Below are 16,695 nucleotides of genomic sequence, written 5' to 3' on the forward strand. Positions count from 1 at the left end.
TAGTAAACAAACTAGTCTTTTTATTTGCCCAAGGCCAGCTGTTGCAGACATAAGGTCCCCAGACTTCCAGAAGGGATGGAGGAAAGGGAAAGAGGAAAGCCCTCTGTCTACTAGGCGCTGCACCCCCAAACCCTGCTTGTTTTAGGAAGCTAGGAGTTGCATATGCTGACGCCCCAGCCCCTAAGGTTAGGCTACTTCCTTTCATTCTCTACCCCAAGCAGAATGAGTTGTGGGCAGCCTGGAGAGTGTCTCAGGAGCCCATCTGGTGGCCTATGTGGGGGGAGGCCAGTCAGGGTCAAGGGCTGGGATGGGGGGGGGTGACAGGAGGAGGAGTATGTGGATAGGACAGCAGCTGCTGGGTAGAGGGGAGGGAGGTGAGCACTGAATAGGGGACCCCAGCTGGGGTTCCATAATGATATCAGTGGGGGACAGGCAGAGCCCTCTGTGTCCAGATGGGGAAACTGAGGCGGAGGCCCCTCTAATCTTTGGCAAGGGAGGGGCTTCTCATCAGTTACTCCAGTCCATCCATCTTCTCCATGAAGACGGCTGTGGAACTGGAGTGCCTTCCAGGCAGTCACACAGTGCTTAGTTATACCAAGACACAGGAGTGGCAAGCAGCTGGGTCACCTGGCATAGACCCCCTCCACTCCTGACAGATCACAGGAGTACCCTCCCCCACCTCAGCTGCTGGGAGATCTGGGCTCAGGCGTCTGCTCTCCCTCCCTGCTCACGTGCCTTGCCCAGAAAGGCTCATTTTTAGCACCTGGCCTCTTTTCCCTGCCTAGAGAAGACTCAGGGGTACAGCAGGGAAGGAGGCAGCCAAGGGAGACTGAGGACCTGGAAGCAGAGCCCGAGGAGAGCTGTGGTTGTCCTGTGCTCCCTTTGCAAAGGTGCTTGGGCTCACAGAAGAGCCCTCAGCCGCCGTGCAGTGTGGAGATGAAGAGGATGCTGTCCTGGTCCTGCAGCTGGTAGTCCAGCTCCCCCTGGGGCAGGAAAGAGGGACAGGGACCATCAGAACATGGTTCAGGTCACTGCTAGGTTTTGGGACAGGGAGGAGAAAGGTGGCTGCTCTAGGAAAGAAAGAAAAACCTCACCAGAAAATGGAGACCCTACATCAACTTTCAAATCTCCAGGAGGGTGAGCTCCCGGTTTCCCTCCCCAGCAGCCATTCAATCCTTCCTCATTTGAGATGGAATACAGAAATAAACTCATTTGGGGTGGGGGTGGGGCAGAGGTATGAATGAGACAGATTACCCAGCCCCCACCTGGACTGATCAGAAACTCAGAGTCTCCCACTGGAGCAGGGAAGGAAAGGGCTGGGGAGGCGTGTCACTGGAGGTACTGACCAGCAGTTCCCAGTCGGCATCATTAATCAGCACCAGGATTCCTGGCCGCCTGTGGGAAAAAGGGTAGTGAGGAGCAGGAAGCGGAAGGCAGGAGGTCAGTCTGTGGGCTGCAGGAGTGTGGAGGCACCTTTCCTCCCAGTTGCCCAACAATTTGCATGGTCAGGAAACCAGGTGAGAAACCAGGGTCTTGAGGGTATCTTAAAAATAAATGGGCAAAGTTCAGCATCACTTACCACCCAGAATTATGGCAAGGCGTTCTATGTCTCTGAGTATCAACTCTCTTCACATGAAAACAGGGCCAATTATAAGACCTGCCCTATTAGGTCTGCTGAGGGATACAGCAAAATGGTATACATGGCTTGCTTGCCACTATGTCTCAGTAACCAGGAGGAACCTACCTTTACCCAGTATCTAATCTTACTCTCCTTTACTTTGGAAAGGAAGGGCTTTGGCTTCTAAGCCTCCAGGGTGCCCATCCTGGAGAGCAGCAAGCTCAGCCCTTCTGGGTCAAAGGAGGCTGCCAGCAGCACCAAGCATCTGAGTGCTTCAGAGTCAGTCCTGGCTCCTACGGCAATGGTCCAGGGAGCACTGATGTCCTTGTAGGTGGCTTCCAGGATTGCTGTGCCAGAAACTGGAGACTGGAGAGCAGTCCTAGGCCATAGGGTGACCTATGCTTGAAGGCAGATGAGTCTCACAATTTCATGGCTCACCTCTTTTACACAAGAGGCCATCTTTGTTTACAAGTGAAATGACTTGGCATGAGGAACCTGGACCTTTGCTGGCAGGCTGGGAGAGGTGTGCCTGAGTGGCTATGTGCATGCAGTGACCTGGAACCTTGTCTCTGTGATGCCTCACTCTGCACCTACTGACCACACGTAGCCATTGCAACGACAAAGAAAGAAAATGGAAATGTTTGAGTGTTTTTATTTAATTTTTAATTCTGTGTAAGCTTGTGTAGTAACAGAGTAAGAGTGCAGGTGCAGCAGAGGCTGAAGAAGTCAGAGCTGGAGTTCTAGGCTACCTGATGTGGGTGCTGGGAATTAAACTCAGGTCCTCTGGAAAAATAGCATGTACTCTTAACTTCTGATCTAGCTCTCCAGCTTGTGTTTGATTTTTAAGACTGGGTCTTGCTATGTAGCCCAGACTGTCCTCAAACTTGTGAAATCCTTCCATCTGAGCACACACACACCCTTTTCAAGACAGTGTTTCTTTGTGTAGCTCCAGCTCTCCTGGAGCTTTGCTCTGTAGACCAGACTGGCCTTGAACTCATAGAGTGCATCCCAAGTGCTGGGATTAAAGGTGGACACTGCCAGGCTCGAGACAGGGTCTTACTATGTAGCCCTGGCTGACCTGGAACCATCTATGTATGTAGACCAGACTACCCTAAAACTCACAGAGATCACCTGTCTCTGACTACCTAGAACTGGGGATTAAATGTGGGGATTAAAGCATTTTAACTGCTGCCACACACAGTTAAAATGGAGTATTTAGTTTCTCAGTCACACTGGCCAACTTTGAGGGTTCAATCAGCCACAAGTGGCAGCAACAACTACCAGACAGCACTAATAAAGAATGCTTCTAACATCAAGAAGAAGTCTATGGGACAACTGTCCTAGATCAGGATAAGGGAGACCTTGGACAGTATATCTTTCTTAGTATTTTCTGTACAGAGGGTAACTGAGACCCAGAGAAGCAAAGTAACTCACCTAAGTTTCTGCATATATCATGTCTGTGTAACCAGAAGCATAATACAAATTTTGGGGAAAATTTGCCAAGCTCCTTTCATATAGGCTTTTAAGAACCTCAAATAGCCTAGTGTGGTAATAAGAACACTAGAAACAGACCTGAGCACAGCTCTTTTCTCAAAGGAGTTTGAGAAAATAAGAGGCCAGAGGACTCAAGAGGACATTCAGAACCCTAGGACATGGGTTTAGACAGTCTTCCCTCCCTCTGCCCTGCTCAGGGTGGGGGGAGACTCACACACTGTCTCCCTGGATGAACAGCTCTGGCCGCTCTTTTAGCAAATTCTTCTTGATCCAGACAAGGAGGTTCCGGATGTTCCCTAAAAAGGGAGGCACAGAACAAACTAATGTCAAATCCAACTCATTCCTATGCCCCAAAGCCTTGCCTAGTACTGAAGAAAGTGAACATGGGGCTCATGGAACCCAGAAACCTGATTAGGAGAGGCTAGTTATCTGTCAGAAGGGTTTTAAGAAAAAGTGGCCATAGCACAGCTAAAGGCACATTGTGTCTGGGAAGGTTTAGTGGTGAAGGGGAGGCACTGCTCTTTCAAAAGACCTAAGTTCCGTTCTCAGCATCCCCATTAGTCAGCTCAAAGACCACCTATGCCTACAGTGTCCTTCAAAACTCTGCATGCACTTGCATTCACATGCACAGACCCACACATATGTACACAAAATTTAAAAGGATTAAAGAATAGAACTCAGGGACTGTGGTAGCTAGGTTGATGCTACCTCAACAAGGCTGCTTAGAGGGCATCAAAGAGCCACTGCCACCTTTATCTCTCTTGCCAGTCCAGCTGGAGAGGCCTCAGCTTTGCTCACAGGCAGGGTCTGCATATATTTCCCTTTGTAAAGGGAGAAAAACAATTGCTAAGCTGATAACATCAGTTAATTTCCTCTAGCAGAGGGAGAGAAGGCTCTTCACCAGGCAGACACTGACAAATCACTGCTCACTACCCCCACTTTTGCAGAGCCCCGGAGGGTGGCCATCTTGAAGAGGCAAGTTCTGGGCTACAAGGACCTCTCCTGCTTTGCTGAACACCCAGGGCCACCTCCCATAGGATGGGTTCTGGGATGGCCGCCAGTCTCTTTGTGCAGCATGTGGAGGCAGTGGTCTCCAGGATTGCCAGGGTTACCTGTCCTTTCCTAGGAGCAGGGGGATCAGCCCACAGCAAACTAGGACTAGTCTGCATCTATAAACCCCTCCGTACCCAGGACCTCTACCACCTGCTCTTCACTCAGATTGTTCTTGGAGGTCCTGCTCTCAGAGGTGAACCTGAAAACAAAGGTCCTACAGAAACAACTGGCATTTAGAAAGCCCTAGGGGGACTGTCCTGAGTCAGTGTCTTATAGAGGTCCGCTACCTTTGATGGAGCCTGAGACAAGCTCTGAAGCTAAGCTGAAGCAAAGTGAGAGTGTGGCCTGAAAAGTCCTGCCTAGAGCCCAAGTCTTGGAACAAAGGACTGCTATTACACAGGAAGTCTCTCTGCTCCCAGTGTGAGCTTCACTTTGCAACACATATGCAGGTCGAACCTTGGGTAGGGTCAGGAGGTGAGAAGGTGCAATATGGGCATTTTTGCTGGACACAAACATCTCATAGGGCAACATGCAGTGTTCATGGACTAGAATGGTCATCTCCCACTAAAAATTCCTTTTAGACAAAGCGTGTGTAGTCCCCAAGGCAAGGAGAAGGGTGCTGCCTCCCTCAGGCTGCACTTGGATTCCTGGTGGGCTCTTCCTGAAGGCCCATGTTACAGAGGCTTTCCCTTGGCCGTGAATCCCCTTTCTTCCATCTTGGCACTGTCTGGTGGGCCGCCAGCCCATACATCTTATGGCTGTTCGATAGAACCACTGGAGTCTGACACAGCCATCAGCCAGCCTCGGCAGCCAGGGCTGTGCTTCTGTGTTTGGACACAGGAAGGACTGAAAAAAGGTTTGCCCAGTGATCACAGGCCATATCTGACAGCCCTGGCTGGCTGGTATAGAATCAGGATTCTCCTGGGGAACAGCCCTGGCTCCCTCCAAAGAGAGGGTATTTCTGCTTCTCTCTGGATAGCTTTCGAATAGGGGAGGGCTAGTGGTCATGCTGAGGTCATCCACGTGATGACACTGTCATGGACTCCCAGAGGGGTGGGCTGGGGGATGAGTCTGCTGCCTAGTGCTGGCTCATTTATCATGATGCTCCTATTTGCTGAGGTCACTCCCTCTCTCTTTTGCCTGGCCCCCTCCAGGCCCGCCCACATTTTTGATAGCTTGTTACCATGGTGAGACTGCTGTATCACAGCCGCCTTTATTGTCCCTGTGCCTGGATTTGGGGGTGGGGAGAGGTGGAACTCATGGCTCCCTTCTCAGGCTGCAAGGGCCACTCAGCCTGGCCTGAAACGCACCCGCACCCCCGGGGACATCTTGCTTGGCTTGCTGAGGCCCAGACAATATGCAAATAGGCTCTAAGCCAGATGGTCGGCTTCCAAAGGCACCCAGGGGAGGAGGAAGGGTTAAGCAGAGTCAGGGACTGGTGGCTTGGGGTGGCTCTGGGATAGATGGGGATAGATAACCTTACTTTTACCTTCCCACTGTCTTCCTTCTCAGTCCTCCTGAGCATGGTCTCCTTCCTGGGACTGCCATTCACAAGACAAACATTTATTGAGCAACTATCCTCTGTCAGGCACTAGGGTGATGGTGGCCAGCAAGATGGATGCAGAGCCTTCCTTGTGAGAGAGGGCACAGAGGCGGCAGACATTACTTCATTAGTGGTGGTGCGTGTGCTATCTCCTCTGGGACCAGGAATGGCCTTTCCAGGAGTGCAAACACTGAAGCTTAGGTCTGAGGATGAATGGGCTTAGGTGGGGGAAGCGTTCTGGACAGAAGGAAGCACATATGGAAAGAGCTGAGGTACCATGCAACTGGCAGGTTCAAGGCAGCAGACTGAAGACGGCAGGAAGATCCCTTTAGAGGACCTGGAGAAAGCCTGCTCCCTCCTCTGGAACCCCAGCAGTACTGATGAGGTGTGCAACCCCTTGCCCCATACTTCTCTATCCTGCTACCTAACATGACACTCCCACTGCTGTTCCGGAGTGGAGTGTGAGGGCCCAAATATATTGCTCTCAAAATTCTACCCCAAGATGCCGGTGGAACCCCAGTGGGAAGGGGGAAGGTAAAGGCTGGCCTTGAACTTGCTATGTAGCTGAGAACTACCAATCCTGGGGCTCCTGCCTCCTAGGTCCTGGCTGGAGTTACAGATGTGCATCACCGTGTCTGCCAGTTTTAGTTTTAGTTTTTGACTTGGACTCCATTTCTTCCTGGGTATACAACCTGAACAAAGAAATTCTCAGAGCCTCAGCTTTCTTTAAAAAAAAAAAAGACGTAAGATTGCTACTGGCTCAGAGGGTAAGAGTGCTTGCTACTCTTCTAGAGCACTAGACTTAGGTTCCCACACCCAGGTTGGGCAGCTCATAACCACCTTCATTACAGCTCCAGAAGATCTAATACCTTCTGGTCTCCTCAAGCAAGTTGTCTCTCTCTCTCAAACACATATACAAACAATAACATTTTTAAAAATTGAAAAAGAATGTGGATCTGGAGCCAGGTGTGGTGACGCACACCTTTAATCCCAGTGCTCTGGGAGGCAGAGGCAGGCAGATATCTGTGAGTTCAAAGCCAGCCTGGTCTACAAAGTCCAGATCAGCCAAGGCTACACAGAGAAACCCTGTCTCAAAAAACAAAACCAAACAAAGAACGTGGATCTAGAAACACGGTTCAAGGGTCAAGAGCACTGGCTGCTCCTGTAGAGGACCCAGGCCTGACCCCCAGCCCCCACATGACACTGCACAATCCCCTACAACTCCAATCCCTGAGGATCTGATGCCCTGTTCTGATCTCCACTCATACACATAAAACTAAAAAAAAAAAAAATTTAAGAAAAGAATGCACTGTTAGGAGGATCAAATGAAACAATCTATAACATGATTCTTGGATCTGTGCCTAGACTGTCAATTATTCCTGAATCCAGGGAACAAGAGAAACTGTCTCCTCTGGTTTTCTATATGCTCTGCTCATCACCCATAAGCCTAGCCTTAGACAGAGGTGTCCCACTAATCAGTGCTGGGTCTTTCTGTATGATATGGCATGTGCTCACTGGAAGCCAGATGTCAGTAACAGAAACAGGAGAGTGTACAGCCAGTCAGTGACCTCATGCATCTTTAATCCCAGCAACTCCCAGAGTTCTTTAGGCGATCTCTGAGTTTTAGGTGAGCCTGGTCTACAGAGTAAGTTCCGAGATAGCCAGGGCTATAAAAAACAAAAAACAAAAAAAACAAAACTTATCTCAGAAAAGCCAAAAGAAAAAAAAAAAAAAAAAAGACAGAAAGAAAAAGGAGAGGGTGGGATCCGCACACTAGTCTTATTTCCCAGGTTGCCCAGGCTGGCCTGAGTTTCTGTCTCAGCTTCCCACATAGTTGGGGCTATAGGCACATACCACCACTCCCACCACCTTCCTCCCATTTTTGGTTGGTCAAGCTCCTGGGGCAAGCTGTGTGGGAAGACTCACATTCTAAGGCTGTGCTTGCCATAACCAGTCATACACTCAACACTGGGGTGGAAGAGGTGCTCTAATGCAAGCTTTCCAGTACAAGTGGCTTCTGGCCAGCCCATGTGGGAACAGTGGGGAGAGAAACTGCTGCTTTGTAGTGTACCAGTTAAAGATCAAATAGAAAGCTTGCACCGAGGGGTAGATAGCCTCGGGCAAGAAGTCACTTCACCTCAATGTATTAGTATCATTTATCCTGTGGATAATAATCTACACTCCAAAGCATTGCTGTGAGGATTAAGGCAAAATGCTAGCAGCAGGACATCTGCATCAAACACACAGGGAACACACCACAGATGGGTACTCTGAGCTGTGTACTCAAGTGAACTGATGCCTCATCCTCTGCGCTGCCAGAGCCCTTACCTGAAGGTGTAGAAACTATGGTGGGCCCACCTTAGAGAACAAGTGTGAAACCTCTTCCTGGGCTACACTTGAGGGTGAAAGCCAGTGATCTCAGCATTTGGGATGATGAAGCAGGAGGATCAGGTCATCCTTGGCTACACAGCAAGTTTGTAGGCAGTCTGGGCAACACCTCAAAAAACACTTAGTGGTTGGTGCTCACAAAAGTGAGAGAATATACTCAAAGTACATTATATACTTGCATGAAAATGGTCTTGGCTAACCATGTATGAGACAATAAGAAAATAAATGAAGGAGCCTCCACCCAGAATCCTTGCCCCAGCAGACCTTTCTTGTTTAGGAGATACTGACAACTCACACTGGCAGGGCTCCTTAGAGCAATGGTTCTCAGCCCACGGGTCTTGCCCACTCTGGGATCACATATGCGGATATCCTACATAATTATTATCCTACAGATTAATAACAGTAGCAAAATTACAGTTATGAAGTAGTACAGTTATGGTTGGGGGTCACCACAACATGAGGAGCTTTATTAAAGGGCTGCAGTGTTAGAAAAGCCAAGAACCACTGACAGCCCCTCAGAGCTGACAGTGAATCCAGGCTGCAGCATAGTCTTATCCAGCCTCGGCAAACACATGGGGGACAAGGGCTGCTCCATTTAAACTGCTCTCTTCCACGAAGAAGTCAGTCTTCTGCCACTCCTGTCCACTGGGCCACTCCTGTCCACTGGCACTGGGCCCAGACCAAGAAATGTTTTCTCACCTTCACCTGGACGCCGAAAACTCATCCCTAAGTTAAACTGTCCCTTCCCTAGCAAGCATACCAGCCAGCTCAGGCTACACGGCAGAGCTCTTCTGGGATTCCCACCCCAGGCCTGAGCTAAAGGGAGAAGAAAGAGCTGACACGGGAGGAATGAAAGAGAAGAGGGGTGGAGGGAACCTCAGAGGCTCCATTTACAAGTGAATGGGGGTAAGAATGGAGCAGTTTGTGGGCTAAACTGGCCTCAGAAGGAGGTTTACAGATGTGTGAGGGGACGCTCCTCATTGTTTAATTAAGCAGAAAGTGGATCTTTTCAAAAGCAATTTTGCACAGGGACTGGGAGGGGAGGGGAGAGGAGGGAGCTAGGAAAGGGATCAGCAAACAGGCCTGGAGAGCAGAGAAAGGAACAGCTGGCCCCAGAGAGGCTGTGAAATGCATGCTAAGCAGTTTAAAGTGCCCAGGAACTGCTGCTCAGCTCCTGCCCTCCCTTGTTAGCTACCCTTTAACACGACTGGAGCAGGAGTGGAGCATGTCTGTGATGGTGCAGCAGAGGAAAAGGGTCAGCCTGAGCTACACAGAGAGAGAGCTCCTCTGTCAGTCAGTGAAGCAACTACTCAACCATGGAAATAGCAGCTATCTCCTAGGTCAGCAAAGGTGTCAAGGACACTGGCAACACCAGGAAGAATAAAATGATGACTACTCAAGTGCCACTTGCTGAGTATTTAGTGACTGAGTGACATGGAGATGAAATTCTGAAAACGTGTGGTATTTTATTTTGGCTATCCCAGGGCTGCCTCCACCTCCTGAGTGCTGCCATCACAGTGTCTCACTCACTACTATACCCAGTTTTTGCCCTGATTTATCCCATGCTGGGGATGGAACAAAAAAGGGCTTTGTGCAGGCTAGGCAAATTGTCAGCCCATACTGGTATTTTAATAAACTTTTTTTTTAGCTGGACTTGGTGGCACATTCCTTTAATCCCAGCACTTGGAGGCAGAAGCAGGCAAATCTCTTGAGTTTGAGGCCAGCCTGGTCTTCAGTGTGAGTTCCAGCCTGGGATACACAGATAACCTGTCTTGAAAAAAACTAAAACAAAAACTCCCAACAACAAAACCTTTTTGTATGTTAATAAGTGAACTGAAAACCTCTCTTGTTTAGGCACTCTCCTCCTGTTCTTACTGGCAGGGATTTTTTTGGTGGTGTTAGGGGCGTCATGAATGATGGGCAAGGACTCTATCACTGCACCACATTCCTAGCTCTAAGACTTATTTTCACCTACTACTTTTTCTTTCTTGAGAGAAGAGCTCACACAATTTTGTTTCTTTCATTTTGGTTTTCCAAGGCATGGTTTCTCTGTGTAGCCTTGACTGTCCTGGAACTCACTCTGTAGACCAGCTGACCTCATAGGTAGAGATCTGCCTGCCTCTCCCGCCTAGGCATGCAAAATCAATGTCCTACGCATTTTTCTTTCTTTTTCCTTTTTTTAGTACATTTCTTTTATAATGCATGTGTGTGTGCTCAGGCACACACAACCTGAGGGAGTCAGTTCTTTCTTTTTATCATGTGGGTCCTGGAGATCACATTAAATTACCAGGTTTGGTGGCAAGCACGTTTGTTTGTTGAGCCTTCCTTTTGTTTGTTCTTTGAGTCAGGGTCTCTCTCTCTGACTGTCCCGGAGCCTGCTGGGTAGATAAGGATCACCTCAAACTCACAGAGATCCTTCTGCTTCTGCCACTGAGTGCTGGGATGAAAGGTGTGTGCTATCATGACCATTTTTTTTTTAATTTTTATTTATTTTATGTATTCTAGTGGGTATTTGTTTGTTTGTTTGTTTGTTTTGTTTTTTGAAGACAAGGTCCTAAACTGGGCAGTGGTGGTGTACAACTTTAATCCTAGCACTCAGGGATTAAAGAGGCAAAGGCAAAAGCGGAGGCAGATGGATCTCTGTGAGTTCGAAGCCAGTTTGGTCTACAGAGTGAATTCCAGGACAGCCAGAGCTACACAGAGAAACACAGTGTTGAACCTTCTACCCCACTCAAAAAAAGATAAGGTCATACTACACAGCTCTTGCCTGGAACACTCTATGTAGAGTTTGAGGTTAGACTCAAATTCAGAGATCCACCTGCTTTCCTGCCTTTGCTTCCCAAATGCTGGGATTTAAGTTGTATACCACATCTGGCTTGTACGAGTATTTTGCCTGCATATATGTCTGTCAGTCCACCTCATGTGTGCCTGGTGCCCACAGGGATCAGAAGAGGGTCTTGAAACCTCTGAGACTGGCGTTATAGATGTGTGGGTGCTGGGAACTAAACCTGGGTTCTATGCAAGAGCAGCTAGTACTCCTAACAGATGAGCCATCGCTCCAGCCATTCCCCATGTGAAGACCAGCCTCCCACCCCTTCCAGAGTTGGCCAGCCTTAGGAAGGAAGAAAAAGCATACTTTCTAGTATCTTCTTGCCTTGCTACTGGCCAGGGCAATCCTATTTCCACTTAGACTACAAACCCACTCATGTCCAAAGGCCCCAAAGACCAGCCAGGAAATCCAATACTCACAGGGTTCCTCTTGCCCAGGTAAGGTGACTTGATGTTTTTTTACTCCGTTAAACAGGAGCTCTGCACCGCCTCTGCAAAAGAAGGGCAGAGAAAGACAGCTGGGTGAGTGACTGACTGCACATAGGACTGAGATGAGTCTGATAACTGCGGACAGGGCTGGTGGTGAAAGCTGAGGAGATGCACAGACCAAGGTTCAAGAACAGCCTACTAACTTTCTACTGTGGGTAAAGAGGATGGAAACAATTTTCACTGTTAGTAGAACACCCAAGCCTGCCGCCTCCTTTACCCCTCTGCTTTTTTGAGAGGCAGTTTAGTACACAGAGGTAAAACACAGGCTTCGGAGCTGCTAGCCCCAAGAAGGAAACTGGCTCTACTTAGCCCTGCCTGCCAGTCAGACCCTGCCGATCTTATTCCCAATAATGCTGAGCCACCTTTCTGGGGTGCTCTGGAGACCCTGTGCATTTCTGGCCATGTATGAGTGGAAATAACCCTGTTTCTGCTCATTGCCATGCACTTCTGAGCACAGGAACTTCAGGAACGGAGGCCGAGAGAGCACACTGGGCTTCATACTAAGAACATCACCTTGTCAGTTATAGGCTGTTCTTCATCCCATTGTATCCTCTGCCATCCCAGCAAAGGAGGGAGGAAGCAGACAGAGTGGACTAAAGCCCAGAGGAGTTAAGTAACCCCAGAGATTTTTTTCAGAAAGCCCCTAAGAACAGACTTCGGTTCGTTTCTGTGTCCTAGCACCTGGCCAAAGGACAGTCAAGACAGCAGAGATGCTCAAAGCCAAGTTCAGAAGCCAGAACTTCTGGTATGGGCAGTGGGGCGTTCAGTGCCCCACACTATTTCTTCTTCTGGGTTTTCTGATTCCCATCTCAGACTTCATGTGGGGCTGAACTGAGAAGGCCTTAACAGACTTTTGATGGATGTGCTGATTCCTACCCCACCACCCTTTTCCCATCTCAGGGAACAGAGATGTCCTGAGGCAGCCCACTAAGAGGCAAAGGCAAGGCAAACATTGTCATGGGGAAAACTTGGGGCGACTGTCATCTAAACAAGGTCATGCTTTGTTGATGCAGAAATGTGGAGGGGGAGTAGAGGCCCATCTGTGGCTGTGCACAGGGCCATTTCAGCTGCAAGCCCACACAGAACCTCCATTTATCCCTTTCCAAGAGCATCATTTTCTGCTGGGTAGGGGTTGGCACATGCAGCAGCTGGGCTGGGGGAGGGTGATAGACAGGGGGTTCAGGACTTGAGGGTTAGAGAAGAGGGGTGGGAACTGGAGGCAAATAATCAAGAGCGGCCAAACCTGGTAGTGCCAGGCTCCGAGGCCAAGTCTGTTTTCCCTCTTACAAACAGATGAAGAGCAAACCAGTGAGGCTTTGAGTGACCTGTCACTGTTTGGTCAGCTAGGCCCTGAGGGAGGGTCTTGTACTTCAGTCAGCATGTCTGGCGTGAGATGAACACATCTAACTTCAGGGCCAATTTAGGGAAAAAAGACCGAGGAGCTGTTGGGACCCCAGAGATCTAAGGCCAGATTCTATTCTGTTTTATAGGATTTGCCATTCTAATTTAACCAAGATACCTCCATCTCCTCTCAATACCTCGATTCACTGCTAATACTAGTGACAGGAATACATTTCTCTAGTTGCTTTAAAAAAACATATCTATATAAAAGCTGGTCATGGTATCACAGGCTTATAATTCTAGTACTTAGGAAACAGAAGCAGGAGAAACAAGAATTCAAAGCCATCTTCAGCTACATATTAAAACTAGCTTGTTACATGAGACCCTGCCTCAACAACCAATAAGCCAACAACAACAAAAGTCTATCCATCCAGTTTTAGTTTCCATCCACCTTATGGAACACAAACAGGATCTAAATGGAATAAGTCCTGGCATACAGCAGGAATTTAAAAAATATTTGCCACATCAATGACTATGACTACTTCTACTTCTCTGACCTCAATAGCATGTCCAGCTTTCCCCCCACCCCAAACTCTTGAAACGAGAATCTCACATCTGGGTCTTTAGAGCCTGGAAACGAGGTACCCCAAACACACCTGGACTATACTTCAAATTCTGTGTGTTCTTAAAGAAATGCTCTACTAGAGCCGGGACGTGTGGTTCAGTTGGTACAGTATTTGCTGTGTATCCAAGGAAGCCTTGGATTTCATTTCCAGCACTGCATAAACTGGGCATAATGGTACATGCTTGTAATCCCAGCACTAGGGAGATAAAAGTATAAGAATCAGAAGTTCTAGGTCATCCTCAACCAATTACTGAGTTGAAATAGGCCATCCTGGATATAATGTCTCAAAAAAAAAAAAAAAAAAAATCAAAGCAAACCCAGAGGTGTGAGTTCAAGGCCAACCTGGTCTACAGAGATAGTTCCAAGACAGCCAGGACTACATAGAGAAACCCTGTTCGGAAAAACCAAACCAAACCAAACAGCCCCTGCTAATAACAGTTCAAGAGGCATGCCAAAAGATGACAGAATTGGCCCTAAAAAGAAAAAGATAGGAGTGGTGGCATTCCCTTTAATCCCAGCACTCGGGGAGGCAGAGGCAGGTGGACCTCTGTGAGTTCAAGGTCAGCCTGGTTACAGAGAAGACTGCCAGGACTACACAAAGAAACCCTGTCTCAAACAAAATAGCTCTATCATGAGCTCCTCTCTCCAAACAAAACCAAAATGGGAAGAGAGAAAAAACGCTTCTGGCTTTGGCAAGCATATTTATTTATTTCTAGAAGGGTCTCTCACTATGTCGTCCTGGCCTGGCCTTAAAACTAAAGATCCAACTGCCCCTGCATTCCAAGTGTCAGGATAATAGAGCTGAACCACCACGCCTTGTGAAGTTGGAATTCTGATGGGTCACTTATGTGGGAAGGTGTGGAAGGAGATGAACAGGTGGGTAAAGAATGTGGCCCTGTCTTGCTCAAACTCAAAAATGCTTAGAGGTAAGGAAGGCTGAAGCTAGGAAAGAAGCAACTGTGGAGGTCTGTAAACTCTGGAGGGCAAGAGCCTTATTTACTTTATGACTTCCTCACTGTTGTCAGCATAGTATGTCACACAGAATACATCTCTGCTGAATAAACACCAGGTCTGACTCACTGAAAATAAAAGGCAAGTTGGCTACAAATAAACGTTAACACTGGCTTCTTCCCTTTCCATTCTGCTGAGGCTGGTCAAGGCATCAGGAAGTCCCCCTTTATTCCCTGGCTGGGAGGTAGGAGGGTCCGATGATAGCTGGGCTAAGGGTCAGAGAGGCAAAATGGTCAGGAGGCCAGACCAACAGAGTTCTAATTGGATCCAAGCAGCCAGACAATATCATCAATTAAACTGTACTTAGCATTCATGAGACTACTCCCTTCCCAGGGACAGAAATGCTGAACACTGTAGGGAATAGACAGAGTGTTATTTATCTTTGTATTCTCGGTGTCTGGCTCACTGCCTGGCACATGGTAGGCACTCAATAAATGACTGGCGAATGAACTACCAAGTAAAGGGACAACATAAAAGGAAAGGGGGACAGCCAATGGGAAGAGAGGCATTTGCAAAGAACTTTACATTTCTACTCTAGAGTTTTCCCTTCACTTCGACCTTGGCTTATTCATATACACAAGACACAGCCATACAAAACACAGCCACACAGACAAGCTTAGCTTTTCCATGATTCTAGAAACAACCACCCATCTCTAGAGACCTCAGTTCTTTGTCTGTTCTCAGCTATTAAGTCTGTCTTCTGCAGATTTTGAAACCATGACAGACCTTCTATGTGCTGGAAGAACAGACTAGGGATATGAGAAGATTTTCAGTTTTCCCCGTGTTCCTTCAAGTAATGATGTGTACTTCCATTCTGGAACTTTTCATCTTGTGTATAAAATACTGTCAATGTTTGTCGCTCCCTCCGTGGTATATTATTTATCCCCGTATCTCCTCTAAACTCCACATCTGCAGAAGGCACTCACCAAACTATTTCGCAAGAGATTTAAGTCTGATTAAAAGTCCCACGTTTGAGAAAGAGAAAGAAAAGTGTCTTGTCTTGGCCACACATTCTTCCAAGAAACCAGGCGGGAACTGCCTCCTGAAGACAGAATTGAAGGATTATTCAACGGGGAGATTCGTGTTCTCCTTGGGAGCCCAAAGGCCAGGCAAGGTGCCCGGGCTCGGAATAACACTGGTAAAACACTCTAGAAGACAGCCTGCTCACTGTCAACTCCTCCAAGTCCTACACGATACAGACCACGGCGCGAGACTCTCAATGCACCCCTCCACCCGTGCGTGCGCCTCTATTCTCGGACTTACGGCCTCGTCGCCCACGGAAACCGAGCCTGTCAGAGGCCAGGCAGGTGGCCCGGCTCTCGGAGGGCGTCAGTAGCCTCGGCAGGTCGACAGAGGTCCAAAGTTTGAGGCCCTATGGCTTCGCTCTATCCCCAAAGCGACCCGGTTCTCACTCACCCGAACTCCACCTCCACCTCCACGGGCGCCGCCATGTTGAAGAAGCCAAGCTAGCAGGACACGCCTCTCAACTTCCGGAGCGCCGTCTTATTTCCGGTCGCCACCAGGTAGTGTGAGCGGAAAGGGCGGTACGTAGGGGCCCGGTACTCCTCAGCTACTGGACAGAGGCGCGGTCTGGGCGCTGTGGGCTGGAGAATTGATTGCCTAGGTTTTTTTGCAGACCTAGCAGAAAACCCCGAGCTGGAAGGGAGACTTCATGAAAAAAGGCGACTAAGGGGAAGAAATTCATCAACCTCCGATGACATCATTGTGAGCCACGTACTGTTGCTCTTTCACTGGTCACAAATCTGTTTTCAAGCCAGGCGTTATGGTGCACGCCTTTAATCCCAGCACTCAGAAAAGCAGAGAAGGCGGATCTGTACAAGGCAGCCTGAACTGCATAGGGAATTCCAAGACAGCCAGGGCTACATAGTAAGAAAACAACAAAAACAAGAATCCTGTCAGGCCTGCCTTAAGCAACACATCACTTGAGGGAGTAATACGTGATCTGTCCAAATTCTTATTTCTGACCCAGTTGTCTCTCTCCGGAGCTGCCACCTCGCTATCCAAACGTCTGTGTCAAATGTCGATTTGGATATCATCTACTCCGCGGTTATTTAGTTAGCAACGTGCCTGACATATTGTTTGGTCCCGTGGAGAGTTAGTATTAAAGGGTGTAAGTGAAGTTCCTGCTTCTAAGTGTAGCAGGGAGATAATGTAATCAAATAAACGTACTAGTCACATTAATAAATGTGAAATCCCACACTGGAATAAGATTTCTGAAGTTAAAGAATCTGTATTACAGAGATTTGTGAAAGAAAACGTTAGGGCTGGGGAGATGGCTCATCT

The 16,695-nt window shown here is 48.3% G+C and overlaps 1 protein-coding gene across 1 annotated transcript; it reads right to left on the minus strand.

Annotated features, from left to right (window-relative positions):
* Urm1 (ubiquitin related modifier 1) lies at window positions 1-15,872 on the minus strand. The gene is made up of 5 exons (XM_055600137.1): window positions 15,808-15,872; window positions 11,346-11,416; window positions 3,327-3,408; window positions 1,347-1,395; window positions 1-983 (listed from the first exon to the last, which is right to left on the minus strand). Exons 1-5 carry the CDS (start codon window positions 15,840-15,842, stop codon window positions 915-917), a joined length of 306 nt encoding a protein of 101 aa, XP_055456112.1. The 5' UTR covers window positions 15,843-15,872; the 3' UTR covers window positions 1-914.
* Between the last annotated feature and the right edge of the window lie 823 nt (window positions 15,873-16,695).

The sequence above is a fragment of the Psammomys obesus genome, unplaced genomic scaffold, assembly GCF_907164565.1.
Source record: "Psammomys obesus unplaced genomic scaffold, mPsaObe1.curated_primary_1811, whole genome shotgun sequence".
Classification (NCBI taxonomy): Eukaryota; Metazoa; Chordata; class Mammalia; order Rodentia; family Muridae; genus Psammomys; species Psammomys obesus.